The sequence below is a fragment of the Drosophila subpulchrella genome, chromosome 2L (genome assembly GCF_014743375.2).
Source record: "Drosophila subpulchrella strain 33 F10 #4 breed RU33 chromosome 2L, RU_Dsub_v1.1 Primary Assembly, whole genome shotgun sequence".
Classification (NCBI taxonomy): domain Eukaryota; kingdom Metazoa; phylum Arthropoda; class Insecta; order Diptera; family Drosophilidae; genus Drosophila; species Drosophila subpulchrella.
Genome location: NC_050610.1, coordinates 22,592,805 through 22,615,644, shown reverse-complemented (window position 1 = coordinate 22,615,644; position 22,840 = coordinate 22,592,805). Strand labels below are relative to the sequence as shown.

The 22,840-nt window shown below is 43.1% G+C and overlaps 5 protein-coding genes across 19 annotated transcripts in view; 2 read left to right on the top strand and 3 right to left on the bottom strand.

The window, feature by feature from the left end:
• The first annotated feature begins 43 nt into the window (after window positions 1-43).
• Window positions 44-1,587, top strand: LOC119546038 (inactive pancreatic lipase-related protein 1). Its single transcript, XM_037852059.1, has 5 exons — window positions 44-143; window positions 207-315; window positions 376-953; window positions 1,005-1,173; window positions 1,230-1,587. Exons 1-5 carry the CDS (start codon window positions 107-109, stop codon window positions 1,378-1,380), a joined length of 1,044 nt encoding a protein of 347 aa, XP_037707987.1. The 5' UTR covers window positions 44-106; the 3' UTR covers window positions 1,381-1,587.
• A 424-nt stretch (window positions 1,588-2,011) lies between these two features.
• LOC119546034 (TBC1 domain family member 19) lies at window positions 2,012-4,746 on the top strand. Of its 2 annotated transcripts, none has more exons than XM_037852052.1 (7): window positions 2,012-2,491; window positions 3,120-3,306; window positions 3,361-3,454; window positions 3,515-3,767; window positions 3,826-4,295; window positions 4,358-4,439; window positions 4,502-4,746. In XM_037852052.1, exons 1-7 carry the CDS (start codon window positions 2,222-2,224, stop codon window positions 4,673-4,675), a joined length of 1,530 nt encoding a protein of 509 aa, XP_037707980.1. In that variant the 5' UTR covers window positions 2,012-2,221; the 3' UTR covers window positions 4,676-4,746. The 2 variants fall into 2 exon arrangements, with proteins under 2 accessions (XP_037707980.1, XP_037707981.1); XM_037852053.1 differs by lacking the exon at window positions 2,012-2,491 and adding an exon at window positions 2,922-3,060.
• On the bottom strand, window positions 4,737-6,645 carry LOC119546036 (probable cytochrome P450 28d1). The gene is made up of 6 exons (XM_037852056.1): window positions 6,430-6,645; window positions 6,233-6,371; window positions 6,065-6,172; window positions 5,380-6,007; window positions 5,047-5,316; window positions 4,737-4,983 (listed from the first exon to the last, which is right to left on the bottom strand). The coding sequence occupies exons 1-6, from the start codon at window positions 6,621-6,623 to the stop codon at window positions 4,817-4,819; spliced, it is 1,506 nt and encodes a 501-aa protein (XP_037707984.1). The 5' UTR covers window positions 6,624-6,645; the 3' UTR covers window positions 4,737-4,816.
• A 664-nt stretch (window positions 6,646-7,309) lies between these two features.
• Window positions 7,310-9,180, bottom strand: LOC119546037 (probable cytochrome P450 28d2). Of its 2 annotated transcripts, XM_037852057.1 has the most exons (6): window positions 8,964-9,180; window positions 8,772-8,910; window positions 8,604-8,711; window positions 7,904-8,531; window positions 7,577-7,846; window positions 7,310-7,509 (listed from the first exon to the last, which is right to left on the bottom strand). In XM_037852057.1, exons 1-6 carry the CDS (start codon window positions 9,155-9,157, stop codon window positions 7,346-7,348), a joined length of 1,503 nt encoding a protein of 500 aa, XP_037707985.1. In that variant the 5' UTR covers window positions 9,158-9,180; the 3' UTR covers window positions 7,310-7,345. The 2 variants fall into 2 exon arrangements, with proteins under 2 accessions (XP_037707985.1, XP_037707986.1); XM_037852058.1 differs by lacking the exons at window positions 8,604-8,711; window positions 8,772-8,910 and having other exon boundaries at window positions 8,964-9,080.
• A 1,053-nt stretch (window positions 9,181-10,233) lies between these two features.
• LOC119548883 (nesprin-1) overlaps window positions 10,234-22,840 on the bottom strand; it is a 109,502-nt gene continuing 96,895 nt past the window's right edge. For 8 of the 13 annotated variants that reach the window (XM_037856526.1, XM_037856515.1, XM_037856520.1 and 5 more), the window contains 8 exons: window positions 21,679-21,984; window positions 19,339-19,596; window positions 15,106-18,074; window positions 14,430-14,468; window positions 13,489-14,115; window positions 12,599-12,740; window positions 12,299-12,366; window positions 10,234-12,090 (listed from right to left, as the gene is read on the bottom strand). In XM_037856526.1, coding sequence (XP_037712454.1) covers window positions 11,850-12,090; window positions 12,299-12,366; window positions 12,599-12,740; window positions 13,489-14,115; window positions 14,430-14,468; window positions 15,106-18,074; window positions 19,339-19,596; window positions 21,679-21,984 — 4,650 coding nt within the window. In that variant the 3' untranslated portion in view covers window positions 10,234-11,849. The remainder of the gene's footprint in view (window positions 12,091-12,298; window positions 12,367-12,598; window positions 12,741-13,488; window positions 14,116-14,429; window positions 14,469-15,105; window positions 18,075-19,338; window positions 19,597-21,678; window positions 21,985-22,840) is intronic. The other 5 variants (XM_037856518.1, XM_037856516.1, XM_037856517.1 and 2 more) reach the window with 5 other exon arrangements.

Below are 22,840 nucleotides of genomic sequence, written 5' to 3'. Positions count from 1 at the left end.
GTTTCTTTTCCGGCTGAACGAAACAAAATTGATTAAAATAGTTTACGACCCCTGTAGCGTTTAAAGTAAAAACTAAAATTAGTAGTGCTTTGACACAAATCGGGAAATGATGATCAAACTGTGGAATTTTCTCTTTTTGATAAGTATAGTAATCAAGTCCTTAAACTTTAAATTTTAAATAGTCATATTCTGAATGCTTTTATCAGGTTTTTTAAGTCTTATGCTGGTCGCTGGCTTTGAAGATGAGGAACCGAATTGTTTTGCCCTAAGTGACGAATTTTGTCCCAATGCCAACATTACCTTTTGGCTTTACACGTAAGAGGGAAGAGCAGGGTATCCTACAAGTTCATATATTTTATGCACGTAAACCCACAGAAAAGCCAAACCGGAGGGAATGGAACTCTCACAATTTAACCTTCCAATAGATCAGTTTGTACCCCTAAAACCACTCAAGGTGATAATCCATGGCTTTAACGGGCACCGCAATTATACTCCCAACATCCAGCTGCGTCCTCGATTTAATAAGCTAGACATTAATGTGATATCCTTGGACTATCACAAACTGGCCAATGAACCCTGCTACTCGGAGGCAGTTAACAATGCCAAATATGTAGGTCGCTGTATTGCCCAATTTCTGCAAATACTTCTTGTAAACAAATTGGTAGCAATTAAGGATCTGCATTTGATCGGTTTGGGTTTGGGAGCCCATGTGGCAGGATTTGTTGGTAACTTCATTCCGCAACACAAGCTGGAACACATCACGGCCCTTGATCCTGCCAAACCTCTTTACCTGGTCAAGGATAAGGCCCAAAAACTGGATCCCACGGATGCCAAATTCGTGGACGTGCTGCACACGGATGTTATGATGCTCGGTCTTCTGGAGGCAGTGGGCCACGTTGACTTTTACTTGAACATGGGCGTTTCGCAGCCCAACTGTGGACCCATCAATCTGAGTAAGTCGTACATAATAATATACTATGTAATATTACATCATGCTCTTTTAGTGGAGACCCATTATTGCTATCACAACCGAGCCGCGGACTATTACGCGGAATCTATTTTAAATCCTTCCGGATTCTATGGCTTCTACTGTCCCAACTTCAAGAGCTTCGCCACAGGCTCCTGCGTTCCCTCGAAGGATTTCGAGGTTATGGGCTTCGAAGCCAATTCGGAGTAAGTGTTATAAACAAGTTTTTCAAAAAGTAATGGTAACATTTCATTGATTTCAGGGCCAGGGGCAGGTATTTTCTGGACACCAATATTATGCCGCCATATGCCTTGGGGTATAACCTAAACAAACTCAATCGCCAACTGAAAGGTCGCACTTTCATAAACGATGATATGATAGATAAGCTCCTTGAAACAAATAAGGAAGCTTAAGCTATTAGCGAGGAACATTCTAAGGGTAGTTTCTGAGTTAAAAAGGATCAGTATCAAAACAATAAATAGGAAAATATGATTCGAAATAATAGACAAAATATTTAAAAAGTGTTTACCGAAGATTGACATCTCACAATTAGAAATAATATAATGTATTACTATATTTTAATTATAAATAAACAGATAACTTAAAGAAATGATTCTAAATACTACAAAAGTACTATTTATGAGCTCAACAATGATTGGCACATCAGGCTTTGACCCTGTTTCTTTCTATTTCTGCCAGTGAACCATTCCAAAAACTTATTTTTGTGCCCAGTCTTAATTTTCAAGTGAAATACCTTCGGCACACACACTAATTCTGGGGTGAGTTGGGCCCACCTTTGCAATCAACAGGAGGAGCACCTACGGCAGCCATGTCAACAACTCGTTTGGCCAGGTGACAGATGCCAAGAAAAAGAAAATGTTGTGTATGTGCTGGGTGTGCTTGGTGTGCATGAAAATAAAAGTATATGGAAAGCAATTTCACGCGCCTTTGGCTTTTCATTTGAAACGAAACATAATGGAATTTCGTCGGTTGCGAGGGGCGGCGAATGAAACGAAACTAAGCTAAACTAAACGAAACTAACGTGAAACTAGACGGCAAACAAGTGTTTGCATTCCGTCGCCAAGAAGCGACGACAGACTCCAAATCAAAACAGGCGACGGAGTTTGATCGATAAAAAGTCAAACGACTGTGCTGGGAGCGCCCAAGTTGGGGCTAATCAGAAACGCTGTGAATAGTAAGTTGGTAGTTAGTTAGCAGTGGAGAGCTACACAGAACGGTCGACGGAGGATCGCCATGGAGGAGCTGCAGGATGCCAGCATCCATCACATGACCGCCAAGGTCATCGCGGCCATCAAGAACACCAAGAGCTACGAGCCCATCTACAAGGAGCTGCAGAAGTTGGTCTGCAACCCCACCGTGGACACCCACGACATGCGCAACACCCTGGAGGATGCCATCAAGAGCGCCGGCTTGGAGACGGAGATCCGGAACATAGTCTACAATTTGGTCAGGAGTCGGTTGGCCAAGCCCGATGACAAAGCCCTTGCCAACAAACAGGCAGCGGTGGGTATAACCTCTTAGAATAAGTAAATCAGTTAAAAATGGTTCACGAAAATGGCTTCCCTACCAAACAGAGTTCTTTATCATATTATTATCTTAATAATCTGTATAATTTGAAAAGATCTTAAATATCCTTTCTATTCCGATCATTCTAAGATTCTTTAGATAAGCAAGTTATTTTTCTCGAAAAACGGTTTCTATACTAAACTAAGGATCTTTTTCACTTCCGCATTTTAGAAGTTCATTTTAATCTTAAAATTTGTATAAGTTTACCAGGTTTAAAATCAATTCTTATTTTAACATACGGACGAGAAAACGAACCAAAGTATTTTAATATGAAAGTCCTTAAAGTAACTTAACCTTCTTTCAACCAACAAAACTTCTTTGTAAGGTGTTCTTTTCTATTCCCATCATTCCATCGATCTTTGTTTTACCAAAAACTAGTTCAAGTTTTGTTTTTCAATGTCTTATATTTACAATAAAATAAGAGTTATAAAATGTTTGTTCAATCCAAGACATCTCAGAGTGGCAAAAATATGGAGCATTCAACAAGCTCCTTAACTTTATGGATTGTATTAGTTTTTAAACTTTCCTTTCTTTTCCCATTATACTCTTTCCATTTTTCTCTTAGAAACCCACCGTTAGTGACCCATTGGGCTATTTGAAAAGGGCCGGTGTTCTTTGGGATCGAAGGGTTAGAAAGAGTTTGAATGCCATGTGCACGGAGCTAAAGGTTCCACTGCATGGTCAACCGAGGATCAGTGCCGATCGAGAGGACTTCATGGCCAAGTGGAACGAACTGAGCAACTATAATATGGGTGTGTTACTTCGCTTATTTAGAATCTAACATCTTTTTACCTCGAAATTCCCAGATCTGGCTAATTATAGACCAGTTTATGCACCAAAGGACCTTCTGGAGGTGCTACTCTCGCTGAAAGGACCCGCCAAAACCACCGAAAATACAGAGTGGGTTTTGGTTTAGACCTTTAGCAATGATAAATTAAAATATATTATTTTTCTTAACAGCCAAATCCCCCAGTGGGAGTTTTCTCATATAGCTTTACCCGTGAAGAATTTGTTTGAACTGCGTGCGCATTATGCGGATCTCCTGCGAAGTGATAGCTATTTGGGAGTGCCCGATCTCACGGTTCAGTGTCAGAGGATTCTGGAAGGAAGGCATGCACCCATGTGCCAGCAGTTCCTGAAGAAGGGTTGCACCCCGGCTCCTTATAGAGGGGCACTTTGGGCCTCCGTCCTGGATAGCAAGTTGCACGACTATGTAGTATAAACAACTATCCTTCTGACTGATACAGATATAGAGGTATATTCTCAAATAGGACATTGACTACTGGCAGAAGCTGCGCAATGCTGTCTGGACCACTGATCACATTGTGGACAAGCTGGTCTTCAAGGACATCCAGCTGACGGCCTCCAACGACGACCAGTACTTTGTGTTCGAGGACGTGCTCTACCAGGTGCTGCTCTGCTTTTCGAGGGACACGGATATCGGCGGCTGCGTGGAGTACGAGGCGTTTCCGGTGAAGGGCAAGACGTACGAGGGTCCGCCCTCGGGCGTGGTGCCCTTCCACGGCATCTGCATGTTCGCCGCCCCCTTCTGCTATCTGTACGACTCGCCGGTGAACCTGTACTATACCTTCCGGGCCTTCTACATCCGCTACTGCCATCGCCTGACCACGATCAATACGCATCCGCAGGGGATTGTCAGTCTGTGTCTGCTGTTCGAGAAGCTTCTGCAGACCTACGAACCGCAGTTGTGGTCTCATTTTAGGGAACTTCAGATTCAGCCGTGAGTTGGGTTTGGGGGAACCTCTAGATAGCTAACCTCATATATCTAATATATCCCTACAGGCTTAGAGTCGTCTTCAAATGGCTAATGCGTGCCTTCTCTGGTCACTTACCTCCCGACCAACTTTTGGTTCTCTGGGATCTGGTAAGTAAACCTCTGCAATCTTTGACAAGTCTTGGTATATATCCCCTATCTTCCCTTTCCAGATCCTTGGCTTCGATAGCTTGGAGATCCTCCCCCTGTTCGCCATCATCATTCTGAGTTTTAGAAAGGAGAGCATCATGCAGGTGGCCTCCCTGGACAGCATCGAAGCCATTCTGGCTGATTTGTCCTCCATTAAGGTGCTGCCCCTAGTCCAACTGGCACTAAGTCGGGACTGAAAGTGTGGTCTTTATCTGGTTACAAAATTAAAGTATTAAAAGTGTTGAAAAATATAAAATGATTGCAGCTGTACAAACTATATTTAATAATAATTTGTGGCATCTGTATAATATGAAAGCAGATATGAGGTATGGTATGGTCTAATTGCGATCCACAAAGTCCAGCCAAACGCCCCCCTTCAAAGCAGCCATGAAGTAGGTATCATCAAACTGATTATCCTTGCGGGTTTTGGGGTTAATCTTGATGTCAAAGTTCCGCACGATTTCCACCAGGGCGGCCTTAAGTTGGGTGAGTGCAAAACGCATGCCTGTAATAAAACAATGTTTTTTATGGATACCATTTTCTTTTAGGCTAGGTTACCCTAGCTTACCTGGACAAATACGCGGTCCATCGCCAAAACCTAAGTAGACACCCTGATCCCTGTACTTCTTGGCTCCACCATTGACCTCCAGGAATCGCTGGGGCTTAAAGGACTGCGGATCTTCGTAGTACTGGGGATCGTAGTGGAGGGCGTTAACTGGAATGATGACCACATCGCCGGGATAAACCTTAACGCTCACTCCATTTTTGTTTACAAACTCGTAGGGCTCAGTTACCACCTTGCGAGCAGCCATTAGAGGAGAGAAAAGTCGTAGAGTTTCTGGAATTTAAAATATCCTCCTTAGTAAGTTTATAGGTTATTAAATCTGAAGTCCTAACTCACCATGAATGCATGCCTCGAGGAAGGGCAGTTCGCTTAGCTGTTCAAAGGACAGCTCGGCAGTGCCGACTTCCTCCCTCAACTTCCTCTGCTCCTCAGGATTGCGACCCAGTAGGAGAAGTGCATGGGTTAGAACCTGAGCAGTGGTCTCAAATCCGTCCGTAAGGAAAGTCATGGTGTGTGAGGTCAACTCCACAGCGTCCAAGCCCTTCTTCTCCTGCAACTGCAGCATGTAGTTGAGGAAGTCGTCTCGCTGTTGTTCTGGATTCTCCCGCCTCATTTGGATGCACTTCCTCATGATGTCGTAGAAGAACTCCTCAACATCCTTGGCGAAAAGGCTGACGCTGTAGAAGTTCCGAATTGGTGGCCAGAGATTGGCCACCACTGTGTACAATATGAATCCAAAGGACTGCTCAAAGACCCGCTTGATCATTCCCACCAGGGGTGTGGGATTATCCGTGAAACTCTGAGCGGAAATACCCAGGACACAATCGGAAACCACTTCGGTGGTATAGTGCAAACACACTTCCTTGGCATTCAGACCATCCGAGGGGGCCATCTTTTGTTGCTTTTTCAGATACTCGGCAAACTTTTTGCAAACGCGTTGGGAGACCGGGTAGGAAGCTTTGACCTTGGGGGTAGACGCAGCAATAAGTGACTATACTAATAAGAAATAACCTATCCTTACCCGATTGGCCGAAAGTCCGGGTGTAACCTCCGCACGTCTTTCCTTCCAGGACTCACCCGTCAAAATGAATGGATTGTTGGCCAGGATTTTGTCTGCCTTTTTGCTGGTCTGTTGGGAAAATTATATAACTTATGCTTTTAAGATGCTACATTTATTATCACCACTTACAAACTTAGACATCTCATTATCATGGAAACTTCGGAAGTCATTAACCAAAATCTGGTGCGCATATTCCGGACTTGTGATCAAGAGCTGTGGCATTCTAGTCTGGAACACCCCCACGATGCTATCAGTGTTTTTGTACTGCCTGAAAAAAATGCAATCAGTAAAAAGTTAATTAGGTTTACTATCTAATATTTACTTACTCGTAGATCTCATCGATGTCGTAGACCACGTTGCGCTTCTGCGTGAAAATGCTGGGAAAGCTGCCCACAAAAGGCCATGACTTCGCAGATGGTATGCCACGCTTCTTCCAGTAGTTAAAGTTCCAGGTCAGAAAGATATAGATCAAGGCCAGAAAGGCCGCTATTATGAACAGAGCCGTCGAAATGGGACACATGGCACAACCGCTCGCGAACGCGGATGGAATCAAACTGAGACTCAATTGGGCAACCTCAGTCGTTTAAATTGAACTTGATATCAGTCAAGTGGATGGCCAATGGGAACCAGATGGATTCACCCAGTAAACAAATTGATCAAATTGCCCAGACCACCACATTTATATTTATGATTTTTATAAATAGCACTGGTTCTGACTCTGCGATAAGACTTGATTCCGTTATCAAGATCAAGGGCCTACAAATGTATATTTTTAGGTCACAAACTAATGGCGATAAATATGTTTTTAAACAATATGGTTTCGCTGATAACAACATGTTTTCAAATATAAATCGTCATATAAACATTTATTTATGAAGATGCTTGGCGAGTACAAGCTTTCTACGTACCATCAAGATACAAAGCTAATACAATATAGCAACTTATCAGCTTAATAAGTTGCGGCGATAGAGCAGATAATGTAATTTCATGAAATGTTGTGAAATTTGAAGGACCTAGTATCTTTATCACCCACTCGTGGGAAATTGGTCAAGCTTTTTTAATCATTTGAATAGTTGAAGCAGGTTCACCCTGGAAAATTATTATATTTTCGATTTATAAAGCACCCAAGTAGTATCAATAAAGGTTCTTAATGGAAATTTTGTTGATTTTTTTGTTGAAGTATTAAATTATCAGCAATGTTAGTTAGAACAAATACGGAACTTCATTCTGTGCAGTTTTTAATTATCGCTCTTTAAAGTCTAACCAAATGCCGCCTTTCAAAGTGGCCATAAAGAAGGTATCATCTATCTGATCATCCGAACGAGTCTTGGGATTAACATGGATATCGAAGTTTCGTACGATTTCCACCAAAGCTGCCTTAAGTTGGGTCAGTGCAAATCGAATGCCTAAAGGGGAAAGATGGGTGTTATACTTTTATCAGCTTCTTTTTTATATGGGTATAGTGTTACCAACCTGGACATATACGCGGTCCATTGCCAAACGGAAGATATACCCCCTGATCCCGGTACTTTTTCACGCCACCGTTAATCTCAAGGAATCGCTCTGGCTTAAATGCCTGTGGATTCTCATAATACTGTGGATCGTGGTGCAGTGCTTTCACTGGAATAATGATCACATCTCCGGGATTCACTCTTAGAGTAACCCCATTCTTGTTCACAAAGTCGTAGGGTTCAGTTACCAGTTTTCGTGAAGCTACTTGTGGTGAAAACAAACGCAAAGATTCTAAAAAAAGTAACATGTAGTTATCTATAAGATACAATTTAATTAGTAATATCTTACCATGAATGCAGGCTTCTAGATAGGGCAGTTCGGTCAACTGCTCGAAGGTCAGATCCCCACTGCCTATCTCCTCCCGAACCTTTTGCTGCGCCTCGGGGTTACGACCCAGCATTAATAGGGTATGTGATAGAACCAGAGCTGTGGTCTCAAATCCATCAGTGAGAAATGTCATCGTATGGGCAGTGAGTTCCGCCGCATCCAGACCCTTCTTCTCCTGCAGGTGCAGCATATAGTTGAGGAAATCATCTCGCTGCTGTTCCGGTTTTTCCTGCCTCAACTTAATACACCGCCTCATGATGTCGAAGAAAAAGTCCTCTGCTTCCTTGGTGAAAAAGGGAACGCTGTAGAACCTGCGAATCGGTGGCCACAAGTTGACCAAAACGCTGTACAGGATAAACCCAAAGGATGAGTTGAACACTCGCTGGATCATTCCCACTAAAGGAGTTGGGTTGTCCGTGAAACTCTGTGCGGATATCCCCAGGACACTATCGGAAACCACTTCGGTGGTGAAGCAAAGGGACAGTTCCATTGCATCCAATCCCTGAGAGGAGGCCATCTTTTGCTGCCGCCTTATATAGTCCACAAACTTTTTGCACACACTCTGTGACACTGGATAGACGGCCTTGACCTAGAAAGTGGGGTATTTAATCAGATAAAATACAATCCATTTAAACTAGACTTAACCTAGTCTTAACCTTACTCGATTGGGCGATAATCCAGGTGTGATTTCCGCCCTCCTCTCTTTCCATTCATCACCTTTTAGGACAAATGGATTGTTACCCAGAATCTTGTCCACATTTTTGTCCACCTATTGTGAAACATCAATAGAGTTCTCTACAGTCCTCTACACTAATCTGTTTCCACTTACAGAATTCCCCCTTTCATTGTCATGGAAGCTACGGAAATCGCCGGCGTAAATCTTGTTTATATATTCCGGACACATAACCAGCAGCTGGGGACTTCGTGTGGTAAACACACCCACTATTTTGTCCGTATCTTTGTACTGCCTACGAGTTACACAAAATGTATAATCGAAAACACTTATACTCATCGCACATACTGGTAGATTTCATCGATGTCGTAGGCAATGTTCCGCTTCTTGGTGAAAATGCTAGGAAAACTGCCCACAAATGGCCATGAGTTGGCTGTCTGGATGCCCCGCTTCCTCCAATAGTCGAAGTTCCAGGTGAGGAATACGTAGACCAGGGCCAAAAACCCTGCTATAAACAGCAACGTACAGCAGATTGGGCACATGGCACAACCTATCTATAGGGCAGACGGAAACTAACTGAACTGAACCGACTTACAGCGGTAATTGAACGTGAATTGAAATCAATTGATAAATACCCTGCCCTGTATGAACTGTTTTAACTGTTTGGATTGGTAAAAAAGACAGTTTAATAACAAATTAGAACAATGTCAATTATAAATCAAACCTTGTAATTTTGGCTTAAATGAAAATTCATATTTTTATAACATACATATACAAACTTCATTTTAATATTTTTAGTATTTATAACTAAAATTATTGATTGTATAAAGAGCATTTGAAAAAGCAATGTTTGATACGCTTACGTTGCGTGTTGCATTACGTTATGACGTCACCATGTAGCTCAACATTTTTTGTTTCGCAGCATTGTTACGTTACGCAGCATGTTGCTCAACATGTTTTCGTCTTTTTTTTTTGCTAATACCAAAAATACCAAATAAAAAACAGTTTTTTTTTAATAATTTGAGAAAAAAAAAGTGAAAATTGCAAGTTTTTATTGAAAATATTTGATCAAGGTAGAAAATAATGGCCAATTAAAAAATAGATTTAATTACTCATTTAAATGTTTTCTTGTTTGCGATCATATTTGCGCTTGAAACCTTACATTTTTTCCAACCTTATATCATATTTTTTCTCAAAAATGTGGAACCTCCACTGGTTTTTGCGAGTGAGTGGCAATTGTAGCCCTCCCACAAATGCTCGTCATGCCGTAGAACAGGATGTACGGCGTGTCAGGGGCTATCATCTATCGATTATCCGAATAACCCTTATCTCAAAGATTTTCACCAGAGCTGTCTTGAGAAGGGTCAGTGCAAATCGCATGCCTGCAAGTGATGGGATTTTTTGGTGGGTCATATAGTTGACAACTACTAGCCACCAAAGGCTGGAAGACACACCGGTCTCGGCACTTTGTCATACCCCCATTGATCATCATCATCATCTGAACCCCACGATACGGTTTATCAACTTCATTTGTAATAGTTGTCATCTGTTTATCTTTATCTCCTTTAAAACTTTATTCCCCAAAAAAAACGCCGTATTTTTATTTTTATTTTTTTTGTTTAATAATCATAATGCATATAAAGGTACAGTTGTTCACAAGAAAGGAAATCTTAAAATGCTACATAAATTATATTAACTTGATAACGGCTCATTATTTTATAACCAGATAGAAGCAGCAAAGTACACAAATTTAACATTTAAATCATACTTAATTTAATACGTAATAAATCGTATAGGTCTAATAAATAAATGTATGTATTTTCTCAATAATTGCTCAAGCTTTAAATAATAAAAAATAGTTGTAATAAACAAGTTGGGTAAGTATAAGGCAAATAGAATTAGGTTTATCAAAAAATATTAACAACAAAATAGGTAATTTATTACTGGATGGACTTACGTCACTTGTCTATTTGCAAATTGCAATTTTACGATTTTTTTTTTAAAGAGTTAATCTTTTGTTTTATGAATTTAATTTCATTTTTTGTATACGCATTTTACATTTTTTCTTTACATAGAAAATTTGTTGGTTGGTTTAGCACCGGCATAGGACACTTGCTTCGTTTTGTTCAATGCTCGTGGCACGCACGTTTTCCATTTTTTTTTTGGGTGAGAGCAGGCTAGGATGTTCAATGTCTATGGGTAATTTGGAAATGAGTATCAGGAATGCTTTGAAATGTCTAGCCCCCTGTTGCCGGGTTGGAGTTTAAGGATCAGAGGTGAACACAGTGTCCTGTGGCTGGCGCACTGCAGGTTCTCCTTTCTAACCCTTTGGCCGTGGGAGAGAGCTTGGCCTTGGGTAGAATTATCCTTTGGCAAGGGGACTTTAGGGGCCAGAGTCTAAAAGGTAGCCAATGCATCTTATCCACCGCATCGCCTTGAATTTGGGAGAAAGGCGAGCAGCGAACAAGATACATGGGCCACCAAGTAGTTCTCCAGGCGATTGGTCTATGTGGGTCATGATTTGTCTTGGGATTCGTCGACTTCTCTAGCCCATCGATGGCAGCAAGGACTTGGGCTTGGTTTCTGCAGAAATGTTCCACGAAATCTGCACGACCTCCAATCACAACTACGTGCTGCCATCGATCTCTCTTAAAGGAAAACGTGCGGTGATGAGTAAAATTTTCGTGTGCGTATTTTGATTTTCGTTTTAGCTTAGTTATTTTTATATACAAAATGTTTGGGTTCTCTATAGATTTCTTGGGATCATATATCTTGGGATTATATATGAATATATAAATTGTTTGCTGTGCAAATATATATGTATAATGTATATATCGTTTTACAAAAGTTTTTTTTCGTTACTTGTCGTTAGCTTGAATAGTTAGTTCATTCTTTTTCTTTCATGTGTTTCATGTGTTCGGCTTGTCGAGTCTGTTCAGTGGGTTATATACAAATTGGTTGTTTTATTAATGCCTCTAGCTATTGAATCTCTACAAAATTACATACAATTACAAAATGTGATAAACTACACAAATTTACAACTCTTCCATTTCATTACTCAATGCAAATATTTTTTTTTTTGAATTTTCTTACAGGAATTTAGCTTACAAAAGGCATATTTTCATATCTTTTGGGGACTGATTTAAACAGTTCTATGGTTAGGGTTCAGGGGGTTTGGGTTTTTTGTTCTTGTTCATGGTTTCATTGCACTAATCCAATTGCAACTCGACAGCTTTACGTGGGCGGTGGTCCGTGGGGGTACGACAACATGGGCTCCAGGCTGCGCGCAAAGGTGTTGGAGAACATGCAGGTGTAGTCCTCACCGTGGGGCACCAGAGTGGCCACACCTAAAAGCAGCAGCATGAGCGCCTGAATGGGCAGCGAGGCACGTGCAACGCGGCCTAGGAATCGTGCACCGCGCGCCAGAACCGTGGTATTGATGACATCGCCATCGACAGCATCGCCATCGGTGTTGCTGGGGGTTCGAAAAATAGATCTATTAGTTCATGTAGCATATAGCAATGATATAACTACAAGATCATGCATTTACTGAGGGAAAAACTACAAGTGCTTTTCATTTACCACAACCATAAAGTGCACAAGTTGCTTATAACAAAAGTATATATCAAACTACGATGCATGTGTGTAACAAGAACTTAAAATCAATTTCTATAGATATTTACTTTGCATTTTCTGTGTTTGGTGCGGCGGCCTGCATAGAAGAGGTTGATAATGTAGTATTATCCAAAAGCTAGATTTTTGCCATAAAGAAAAAGAAAAGATAAATAAATTATAAATAATAGAAATAATAAGGGGGATCAAGTTTTTTAAATATTTTCTCGTTCGACTGCCAATTGGTTTCACTTACTTCTGGTGCGCTCACAAATCAACAAATAAAATCAAATATTTTTTAGGACAAATCCGTTTTTTTTTGTTTAAACAGGAAACCAGGGTATTGAATAATTAGAAAGATTTGAACTCACCTCACTCGACAACATGTGCAAAGGCACGCCAAGATTATCGCCTTCGTAACCCAGGACGGCGCCCAGTTTTACGATATAGATTCCGGATAGACGACGCAGGGATTGGAGACGCAGTCGGAGATCGGTCAATCTGGAAAGGGTTCTGGAACATTTAAAACATTTGCATAGGCTCTTGGCGGTTAAGTTTGGATGAAGGGTTAGAATGGGCGGACGAAAGAATTTTGAGTACCAAAAAATACAACACAAAATAATATACGCAACAAAAACGGCAACACAAAATATGTGTAGAGGCAAAAACATATGATTGATTTTGTATAGTTGAGAAGGTAAAGCTGAAATACGATCTACGAGATAAAACCCAAGAGTGGGGGTCTAGATAGTTTAGTTTCGGGGAAGTTCCAAAGGGTTTATCTATCCTTACGGATAGTTTTAGTATAATTTTGGAGGAAAGAGGAATATAATTTTTGGGAGAAAAGTTTCCGAAAGTATTTTGGGGAATGTGCAAAATGTGGGGGATATTTCAAATGTTAAAAAGGCAAGCAATAAAGGCCAAAATAATTTATAATTTAAATGGGAGAATAGCACATAGGTGAATGGTAGAAAACTAATACTAAAAGGTGTCTACAAAATTTTGGATATTTCAATGAATTGGTAAAAAATATCTACGGATTCCAAATAAAATATTAACATACACTACAAAAAGATTTTCAAAACTAACCAAATAAATCCATTATATTAACTAAATCTACGTCAATACAGAATTGATTTTCCGCCCAACTAACTTAAATACCCTTTCCCCCTTGTAGAATCCCTTATTTCTGCTCTACGCTGAAGCGGCACCCACGAATCGTTTCGTTCCGCCCTCGGAACTGGCCCACTGGACACCTTACCTCTCGTAGGTGTGTTGGGACTGCTCCTCGGAGCCCTCAACGGAGCGCAGAAGCTGATCGGCGGCATCCTGCAGGCTCACCACTCGGGGTTCGCATCTTTCCAGTTCGGCTCGCAGATCCTTGAACTTCTTGAACTTGGCCTCCAGCACGGAGCGCTCCTCGGTGAGATCGACGGGCTCGGAAGCCTTGATGTTCTGCTCCGTGCTCTGCAGCCAGTTCACCAGCTCATCGATGGTCTGGTGGAACTCACTGTTGCCCATCAGGGCGGTCTGGAGAAGACCCTGCCATTTGGTGGCATTGATGCACACATTGTTCCAGCGTTCATTATCCGCCTCCAGACGAGATCGCAGTTGCCTGGCTTTTTCAGTGTCCAGGGTGTGTGTGGCCAAATGGTCACCGACCACATTCAGGGACGATATGATTGACTTGTGACTCTCCAGATCCAGTAGGAACTCGCGATGATCCTGGGTGACATCCTCCAGCAGCTCGATGTTCGAGGGCGGAGCTGACTGGGCCTTCTGGGTGCTCTCGGCGAACTGCAGCCACTGCTCCAAACGCCACAGGTCGTTGTCGATCTGCTGCCAGTTTCGCTGTGTGCAGAGCGGACACGTTAGCCGGCCGACCTCGCTAGAATGGTTGGAGAATGGTTAATAAATTAGTAATCTATTATGATAAAAGGAACATATACAAGATATGGTAAAGATAATCTATTATTTGTTAGCTTAAGCTTGCCTTGCCAAAGTCCATTGATCCGACTTAAGGCATTCTAGGCATATAGGCATATAGATCCCAACCTCTTGCTGTCCTCCACCCTGGAGTCTGGCAGTCATTTGTTACTCACTGCCAGCTTTTGTCTAGTGGAAAACCCCACACAGAACACAGGATCGGTTTAGACAGCAGGAGGTTGGGAGTACAGCCCACCAACAGGTAGATACACTTACTGTATGCAGTTGTACTTGTAGGATGCAGGTAGGTGGCACCTGGTGTATATCATCATGAATGCGCAGGTTCGAGTTAAGCATGGGTAAGTTTTTGTTTTGGGTGTGATTATGCGTGTGCGTGTTTTGACATAGAGAAAAGTAGGCAACAGCGAGATGGAAAGCAATAAAACAATTTGTTAGTTAGTAAACAGACCCAAACACCAACGGAAAAATTATAATCGGTGAACCGAATTTATATTATTGGGCTTGCCAAACTAAAAGGGGTAAAATCCATTTAAAAAATATCTTTTAATTGAGTGTATTCGAACACAAGTCATCTATTATAATATGATCCATTATACAGGATGCCGTTCGTCTTTTAGTAATTGATATAGGAGCATTTGAGACACAAGTTGAAAGGAAAATTCTTAAATATGCCACTTTGACTCCATGACAATGAATTTAATTTCACAGTTTTAATTCTTATTTAATTCAAAACAATCATTGAACGGACTGCTAAAATATTTAAATCATTGAAAAGACCGGAGTAGCTTTTAAATAATTAGAAAAACCTTGAAGTTAACTCATAAAATGTTAAACTGACTTAAAAAACCGATAAATAAGGTGCCCTTGGTTTAGCAAGACCTTAATAAAACATATCCCAACAAAGTTATTACTAATATTTAGCTCATCCTACCTTGCATTTTGATCGTGCTGCTGTCGCGCCTTCCACTGCGACTGCAGTGTATCGAAGCGCAACGTGAGCTCTGCCACGGTTTCCACCTGGGCAGCCTGGTTGTCCGCCTGGCACTCGGTGAGCAGCAGCTGGCTGAGATGTTTGACCAGCTCCGTGGAGGATTGGGCATTGCCCAGCAGCTTGGCGATCTTCTGTGGTCCCGGCTTGCGGGTCTTGTCCACTACCGTGCGCTGCAGTTCGTCCAGATTGTTCTGGCACTCTGTGATGGCCGTTTGCAGTTCCATGATGTAGGCATCCTTGGCGGTGATGGAGGTTTCCCTTTGCATCTGCTGGGCCTGGCGAAGTTTCCTCTGGGACAATGTGTTGACCTGGACGGCGGCGTTGGCGGCTTCGTTAACTGGGACAGCGGCGGCGGCTGCCTGAGCTGCCCGGGTCACCCAACTGGTCTTGAGGGTCACAATGCGGGTCTGGACAGTTTGCCAAAGGGTGGTATAGGCGGATACCAGTTCCAGCAATGTTTTCAATTGTGGTTGCTGCTTGGTCCTGGTCTTGGCCTCCTGGGCCAGGTTATCCGCCTGCTGGACATGTTGCTGGGCATCCTGCAACTTCTTCTCCAGGCTCTCCAATCGCTGGAGCACCGCCTTTGGCTCTGCCTTGGAGGTCTGCTGATCCTCCACACTGGGCAATTGTTCCAGGGCTTTTTGTATGGCATTCAGAGAGTTGGTGGCCTCCAGTTGGGCATTGTTGAACTCCCGCATAAGCTTCGCATCCTTGTCGATGGCATCCAGCAGGGCATGACAGCGTGGCGTCAACTGGCGCCACATGCTCACCATCACCTTGGTGGGCAGCGTTAGCTTCTGGATGTTCTCCGGCTCGACGCCAGCACTCATGGTCAGCTTGGCATAGATCTGCTCCAGCTGGCGCAGATTGACCGACTGGCTCTCCAGCTCCTCCAGCTTGGCACGGAGTTCCTTCTGCCGTTCCTCTAGCTTATGCTTGCTATGGGACTTTTGATCCCTTTCATAGCCGGCTATTTGACTTTCCTGTTTGCCTAGCCAATTCTTATGCTCGGCCGTGAGTTTGATGAGTTGCTGGAGTAGATTCCAAATGGTCAGGATGCGGGCCTTTCGCTCCGCCGACTGACTGCACACATTCTTCCAGCGCTGCTCCAGATTTTGGGCGGAGGCAGCCAGTCCGGAGGTGTTCACCTGCGTTCGCCAGCTGTCGGCATCGTTGAGGAGCATCTCTACGAGATTCAGAACCTCACCCACATTGCTGCTGTGGTGCTCAATGGAGCGTTGGATCTGCTCGTGCTCCTTCAGCTTGGCCTCGATCACATTCGGGGTGTAGCTCTCGAAGTTCAGCGGCTTGTCCAGTTGGGATTCCACTTCGAAGAGCCAGGCACGGATCAGGGCGATTCGCTCCTCCAGGCGGAGAAGGGTCATCTTGAGCTCACCAATCTTGGTGGCCTTTTGCTTGCACAGGTACTTGAGACGCTGCCAGCGGTCGATGAGGGAATCGCTCTGCTGTTGCACCTGGGATCGAACTTCTGGCTCGGAGTAGAGGGTGAGCAGTTCCCTGCTGGTGGACAGTAGCCACTCCCTTTCCTTGTCCCTCAGCTGCAGCTCGGAATTGATTTGCTGCTCCAGCTGCTTGGCTGCTTGTTCGGGATTGGTCATGGCAGTGACATCTGCATCCTTTTCCACACGCTGCTCCAAACGCTGTAGCCACTGGGAGATGCGATCGTAGCGGATTTGGTAGTTGGACAGCAGGGATAGACGTTCCTCGATCGAGTTGATAAGGTTGGCCAGCTGGTAATCCAGATCGGCATGCTGCTGCCAGAGCAACCAGTTCCTTTGGCGAATGGTCTTCATGTCGTGCGGACTGATGCACTCCTTGAGCTCCTCCTGGGTCACCGTGAGACTCTCCAGGGCGGGAACTTGGGCACCCAGTTGCACTCTCTGTGCTCGCAGGGCTCCCAAAAGTTGTTCAATGGCAGCGGGCTGAGTGGGCAGGGATTCACTTGGATTGGCATCCAGGAGCTTTTGAGCTGCTTCGAATTCCTGCTGCAACTGGTGGACTCGCTGTTCGTAAGTGTCTGATAACTGGGTGACGCGCTGCAGGAATCCTTGCCAAGTCTTGAGGGCGGCACGGAGGTTATTAATCCTCTGGCCAATGCTGGCCTGCTCCATTCGCATGGCGGTGGCCAGGGCATCATCACAATGCCGGGCCAGCTCCTGCTGCTGCTCCTGCAAGGCTTTGCTCTGCTGTTCCCCTTGATCCAGCTGTTGAATCATCGCATCCAGGCGGTGCTTCAGATGTGGCACTCGCTTCAGGTGAATGTATCGCAACTGGAGGGCATTACGCTCTGCCTCCCGTTGGCGCAGCCAATCCAAAAGAGCAGCCAGCTGCTGGCGATAGGCATTCCAGCCACTCACACGCCGCTCCAGCTCACCATTTCGCTGCATGATCCTCGAGAGAGTTTCATTGTGCAGATTGGTCAGGGCCTTGTACTGTTCCGATAGCTCCGATTCCAGTGGCGTTTCCGAGAGCACACTCTGCTGCGAGATGAGCAGGTTCTGATGGATGGCGCACAACTGCTGCTGTTCCCTCAAACTGCTGTAGTCCTCGGGAATGGCGCAGGAGAGGAAGGACTGGACGTGCTGGAGGTATTGCCTCCACAATCGCAGGGCCTCCGAACTGTTCTGGCTGCGGGCGAGTCGCGTGGACAGGCGATGGTATTCCTGGAAGGTGTCCTGGAATATCTTCTGCCACAGGGCCAGAACCTCCAGGACGCCATCATCATCAACTGCTCCGGCCACCGAAGGTGTCACCTCGTTGTTCTGATGGCGCTCCTTCAGCTGACGCAGTTGCTCTTCCGTTCTGGCCAGTGTTTGGAGATGGGCTCGCAGGGCGGCCAACTGCTCCTCGCTTTCTTTGGGATTTTGCGGTGCCTCTCGGGAAAGGTCCTGCGAAGAGAAGAAATCAAAATTAATATATGTTTACCACTGGTCAGTTTGTTGTTTATTCTTTTTGCATCGCTAATTGGCCTGACCCTAATATGGCTGTTCGGATGTCTCCGGTTACCATTTGTTGACTTCGTCCGTCTGTCTGTCCACTCCATGGCTTCCACAACAATGGCAATCGGCGTGTGGCAGATTGCAACTCTTTCCGCCAACTGGCAATGACCTCATGCCAACGACACGCGCTCCCAGTGGCCAACTTCAATTGTCTGAGGCGTCGATGAGGAGGCGGGAGTAGAGGGTGGAGGAGAAGTTGGGTTTTGGTTTGGTTTGGGATTGGGAGTGGGGGAGGAAGGCGAACCAAACTGGTTGGCATGTGCCATGCAAATGAGCCCACAGTGGGGCAAGGTGGCTGGCAAACCTCACCAATAAATACCCAATTTGGTAAGGTAAGTTATTGAAGACATTTTAATGGGCCTTATCAATGAAATTGATCGTAAACACCCCGAACCGTTTTTATGATCGTAAATCAAACAGGCTTCCGTTAGTTTTATGGTGGTTTTGATTTTAGTCACAGACTATACATAAATAATTATCAAAGTCTAGTTTACTCATCAAAGAATTTATATACTTGATATTGTTTGAGGAACCTATTATTCCTATATCTTCATTTTAAGTACCCCTAAACTTCTTTGGAATATATTATTATTAGGAGGAAAACAAAAATTAAGGCTTCCTTAAATATTTCCAAAACAAAACCCCAAGAAGAGGTAAATAAAACGGCAGTGAGTTTAAAAACAAAGGGCGTACAGCCCTCAATTATACATCCTTATGGCCATAAAATATTCACCGCCCTTCCTGCAGGACAAGTGTCAATTACGATTTTATAAGTTTTTCGCTGGACAGCCCGTCAGGCCCCCAGTAATGCCAAAAAGCATATTCACGCCTCTTATCAATCAATAATGATGAGGACCATACCACGGTGAGTGGGTTGCCAGGACCCAGAGCCCAGAGCCCAGGGTACACGAAAACTTTTTCAACTTTTAACCCACTTAAAATAGCATGTCCTTCGTATTGGATTAACAACAACAACGACAACAATAACACTTGCCGGCTGCTTCGTTAGTGTGGGAATTTCCACACGCCAAACCCGAGCTAACATATGCAAAATAACCATCTAAACGAAGCTATAATCGATAGCTGGTTAGGACGGATGGTTCCCCCTGGTTATCCCCAGGGTGGCTTCATAATTTTATTAATTTTTCCTCACCTGCTGCACATTGTTGAAGTATTCCTTGGCCAGTGTAACCTCCTTATCGAGCTCCTTGCGCTCCTTGTCCTGGGTTTCAGCCACATTGGCCAGCGTGGTGATGGCATCCTTGCACTCCGCCAATCTCTGACCCAGTGCATCCAATTCGCCCTGCATCAGGGCCGAGGCATCCAGGCCCACATCGGCGGCGATCTTGGCCACAATGTCGCGCAGTTCCAAGATTCTGTCATTCTGGGTCGTCAGGTTGTCTTGGCATACCTGTGTGAATGGGAATATAGAGATGGAGAGCGAGTTAGCTAATGAAGCCCAGGGTCTAGATAATCACTACCACTCAATTAACAGAGACGCTTGTATCTCTCCTTAAGCAGAAACATCTTGCCAAAACAAGTTACCAGTTTAGCTATGTATAATTATAAAAGATTCCGAATATATGATACTGCCTTATAGATGATGTTTTATTCTTTTTGAAGTCTTTAATTGTATTGCCTAATTCTTCGAAAATGTCATTCCATTTCAAGACTAACATATGAAGTCATTTTGTGTTTATATTAATTTTCAGAATTCATTTCCTTAAGAATGCTTTTACTGGTCACCTTTAAACCTTCTACAATGCCAACTGTTTTAACTTAGAATTCCATTTGTGTCATTAATTATAATGTTTTTTTCGTTCTCTTTTAAAAAACCCCTATGAAGTAACGTTGTAATATACTCTTAAATTAATTTCTTAGGTATGATTCTACAGATTACCTTAGAACCCCTTACAATAGCAGCCATATATCAATTGCTTTCATTTAAAATTCCACTGGCATGATTATTTCTAATTTTTTCCCTACCTCTTTCACCATCTAAAAGTTCTTTCTGAATGAAGAAAACCCCGATGACCAACACACAATTATATTGGATGGCTGGCAAAATGTCACTTGTTTATATTTAACTCGACGACGGAAAGTATTTAGCTCAAGCCGGCCGGGCTGGCGTTCCATTTCGCTTTTCAGACCCTTATCAATTGTCGTGCTGCGTTTGTCGAGTGCATTTCCCTGCTCGGCAAATGGTAATTAGGGCTGTGCGAGTGCCCGGCGCACTTTCGATTTCAATTTGAGAGGGAAAACAGGTCACTCTACTTGCCGCCGAATAAGTTTTCTAATTTGGAGCAGTCATGCCGGCGCTTCGTAATGCCTTTCCGCCCTATGATATCATCTGGCAAGTATTTGCCGATGCTTTATCACGCCGAAACATAAGCAAACAAGCGCTTAGAGAAGTGGCATTGAAAATCTTAACATACATAGGGTATTATGAAATGGTTTTGAGTTTGGTGTGTATGGAAGTTTCTACATTTATCTTCTTTGGGAGCTCAAGGCATTTGCGGACCTGTTCCCGCTGATTTTCTGCTGCTGTTGATAAAGCTGCTATGTATACAAAAATACCATAATATTCGTATTATACCCCCGACATCGGGTTGATAAACTCTCCTCCTGTGTGAAATGACAGTTGGTTTGGTTTGTGCCTGCCTGTCCGAAAATATAATTACACCATCGTGTATAGGACCATAATATAATGACCCTAATGATCAATAAACACAAACCGACTAACCGAGTATGCGTTAATTTTTTAAGTAAATGCTGACAAAAGGAAAAGCAAATCGTACGACGATGTCTGTTTTATTTACCCAAGCATAATTTATGACACAAACACAACGGAACAGGTTACCTCACATATGTATGTATGGCGGAACTATTACGAACCGATTACATTGACGCGCCCGAAAAAATTGATAGGGCGCGTACTACGGAGAAAATCAATGTAATTACTAGCTTGCCCACCCGCGTCTCCAGTGGGCAATTAAAGCGTCGCATTCTGTCCTATTTTGCCGCCAAAATAAAAAAGACCACCCGATTTGGCCCACCAGTGATGATATAGTATGAGTTTTTATTCGGAAAAAGGAAAACAACAATGCCAAAAACCTAAGCTTGCTTTTGATATCCTTATCTTGAAAAGCACTTTAAAAAAAAAAAAAAAAACCTTTCCGGAAATGTACATATTTTAATAATGACACAGTTCTATATGAAATGATTATAATACCCCCTACACAAAATGACTAAGAATTTAAGGTTCTAGACCATTTTAAAAACATATTATTGGTTTGTTTTCTTTGCATTTAGAATAAACTAGTGGTGACCCATTTCGTGTCCCTTTTGTTTGTTCAATTATTGTCATTTCCTGTTCAATATTTCACCTATCCTGACAAACAGGTCGTTGGCATCACTGTCGCTCCCACGCGATACACATCACTCATACGACCCGTTTGCCGGATGGGTCACGGAAGCACTGGGAGGCACTCACCTTGGCATGTTGCAGGGCATCCAGGGGCTGCTCCAGGGACTTGACCGTGTCCATTTGCTGGTCAATAGAGTTCTTGACGGCGGCAGAGGCGTTGCGGTACTTGTCCCACAGCTCGACGGCTCTTTGGTAGCGGGTTCGTAGTTGCTGTAGATTATCGCTGGTATCGTTCCAGGCGACTACCGCCTCCTGGACCGCCGACTCGATCTGCTCGACAATCTGGACATCGCAGCTCTCGATCAGAGGTTTGGCGGCACCCTTCAGTTCATCGATCAGTTGTTCGCGGTTGTGTAGATCGCCAGCGAGTCCCTGCGAGGGGTTAATTTCCGGATTAAGATGGATTAGTCGAAAGTATGGTATATGGTATATGGTATATGGTTTTCCGACCGCGACGGGAGATACGCGCTCGGTTCGAAGTTAACGTCAACTGCGGGTACAATAAACTGGCTACGTAAAGAGCACCACATACGGCGGGAGCTTACGAAAAAGCTTGGGGGAAAGTTTGATGGTGATACAGCTTTTTATTCCGCTGGGCAGCGGGCACAACACACAATTCAAACAAAACTCGGGTGAATTATATATGAAGAGCGGTCTACATGGTCAATGGTAGATTTTTAATAATAAATAGGATAAATGTTACCATATTTAATAATTAAAAGAACAATTATTTAAAAGAATGGGGTTTAAAAAAAAGTAAATAATTTAATTATAGTAATTTGATTTATTTGGAGAACCATTCCGATTAAATCATTTAATTTAAAGAGCAATTTAAAATATTTTTCAGTATAGACAACAAATTTTAATAAATTATCCTACCATAAATCATTTAATTTAGTTGTAATTAGTTAATACAATTTAAAAGGTTCGAACATAAAAGTAGAAGTGCATCTTAATATTGTTTTATAAATTAATGTTATTTAGAAAACTCACAATTTTCATTGACAAAACTGTTTTTATTCAAATAATTCTTTGTTGTACTTTCGAAAGATGTTAGAGATTCAACTATCTGAATATTACTAAGAGCTCCTAGGAAAATGTTGCGGTTTATGTAGCCAATTTTCCAGAGGGAAAACAATGCTGATAAGCAGCTCGCGAAAATTCCTCTCAGCAGGTAGCGAGATAAACAGGAGGCAGCAAGATAGGAGCTATTATAAGATACAAACCG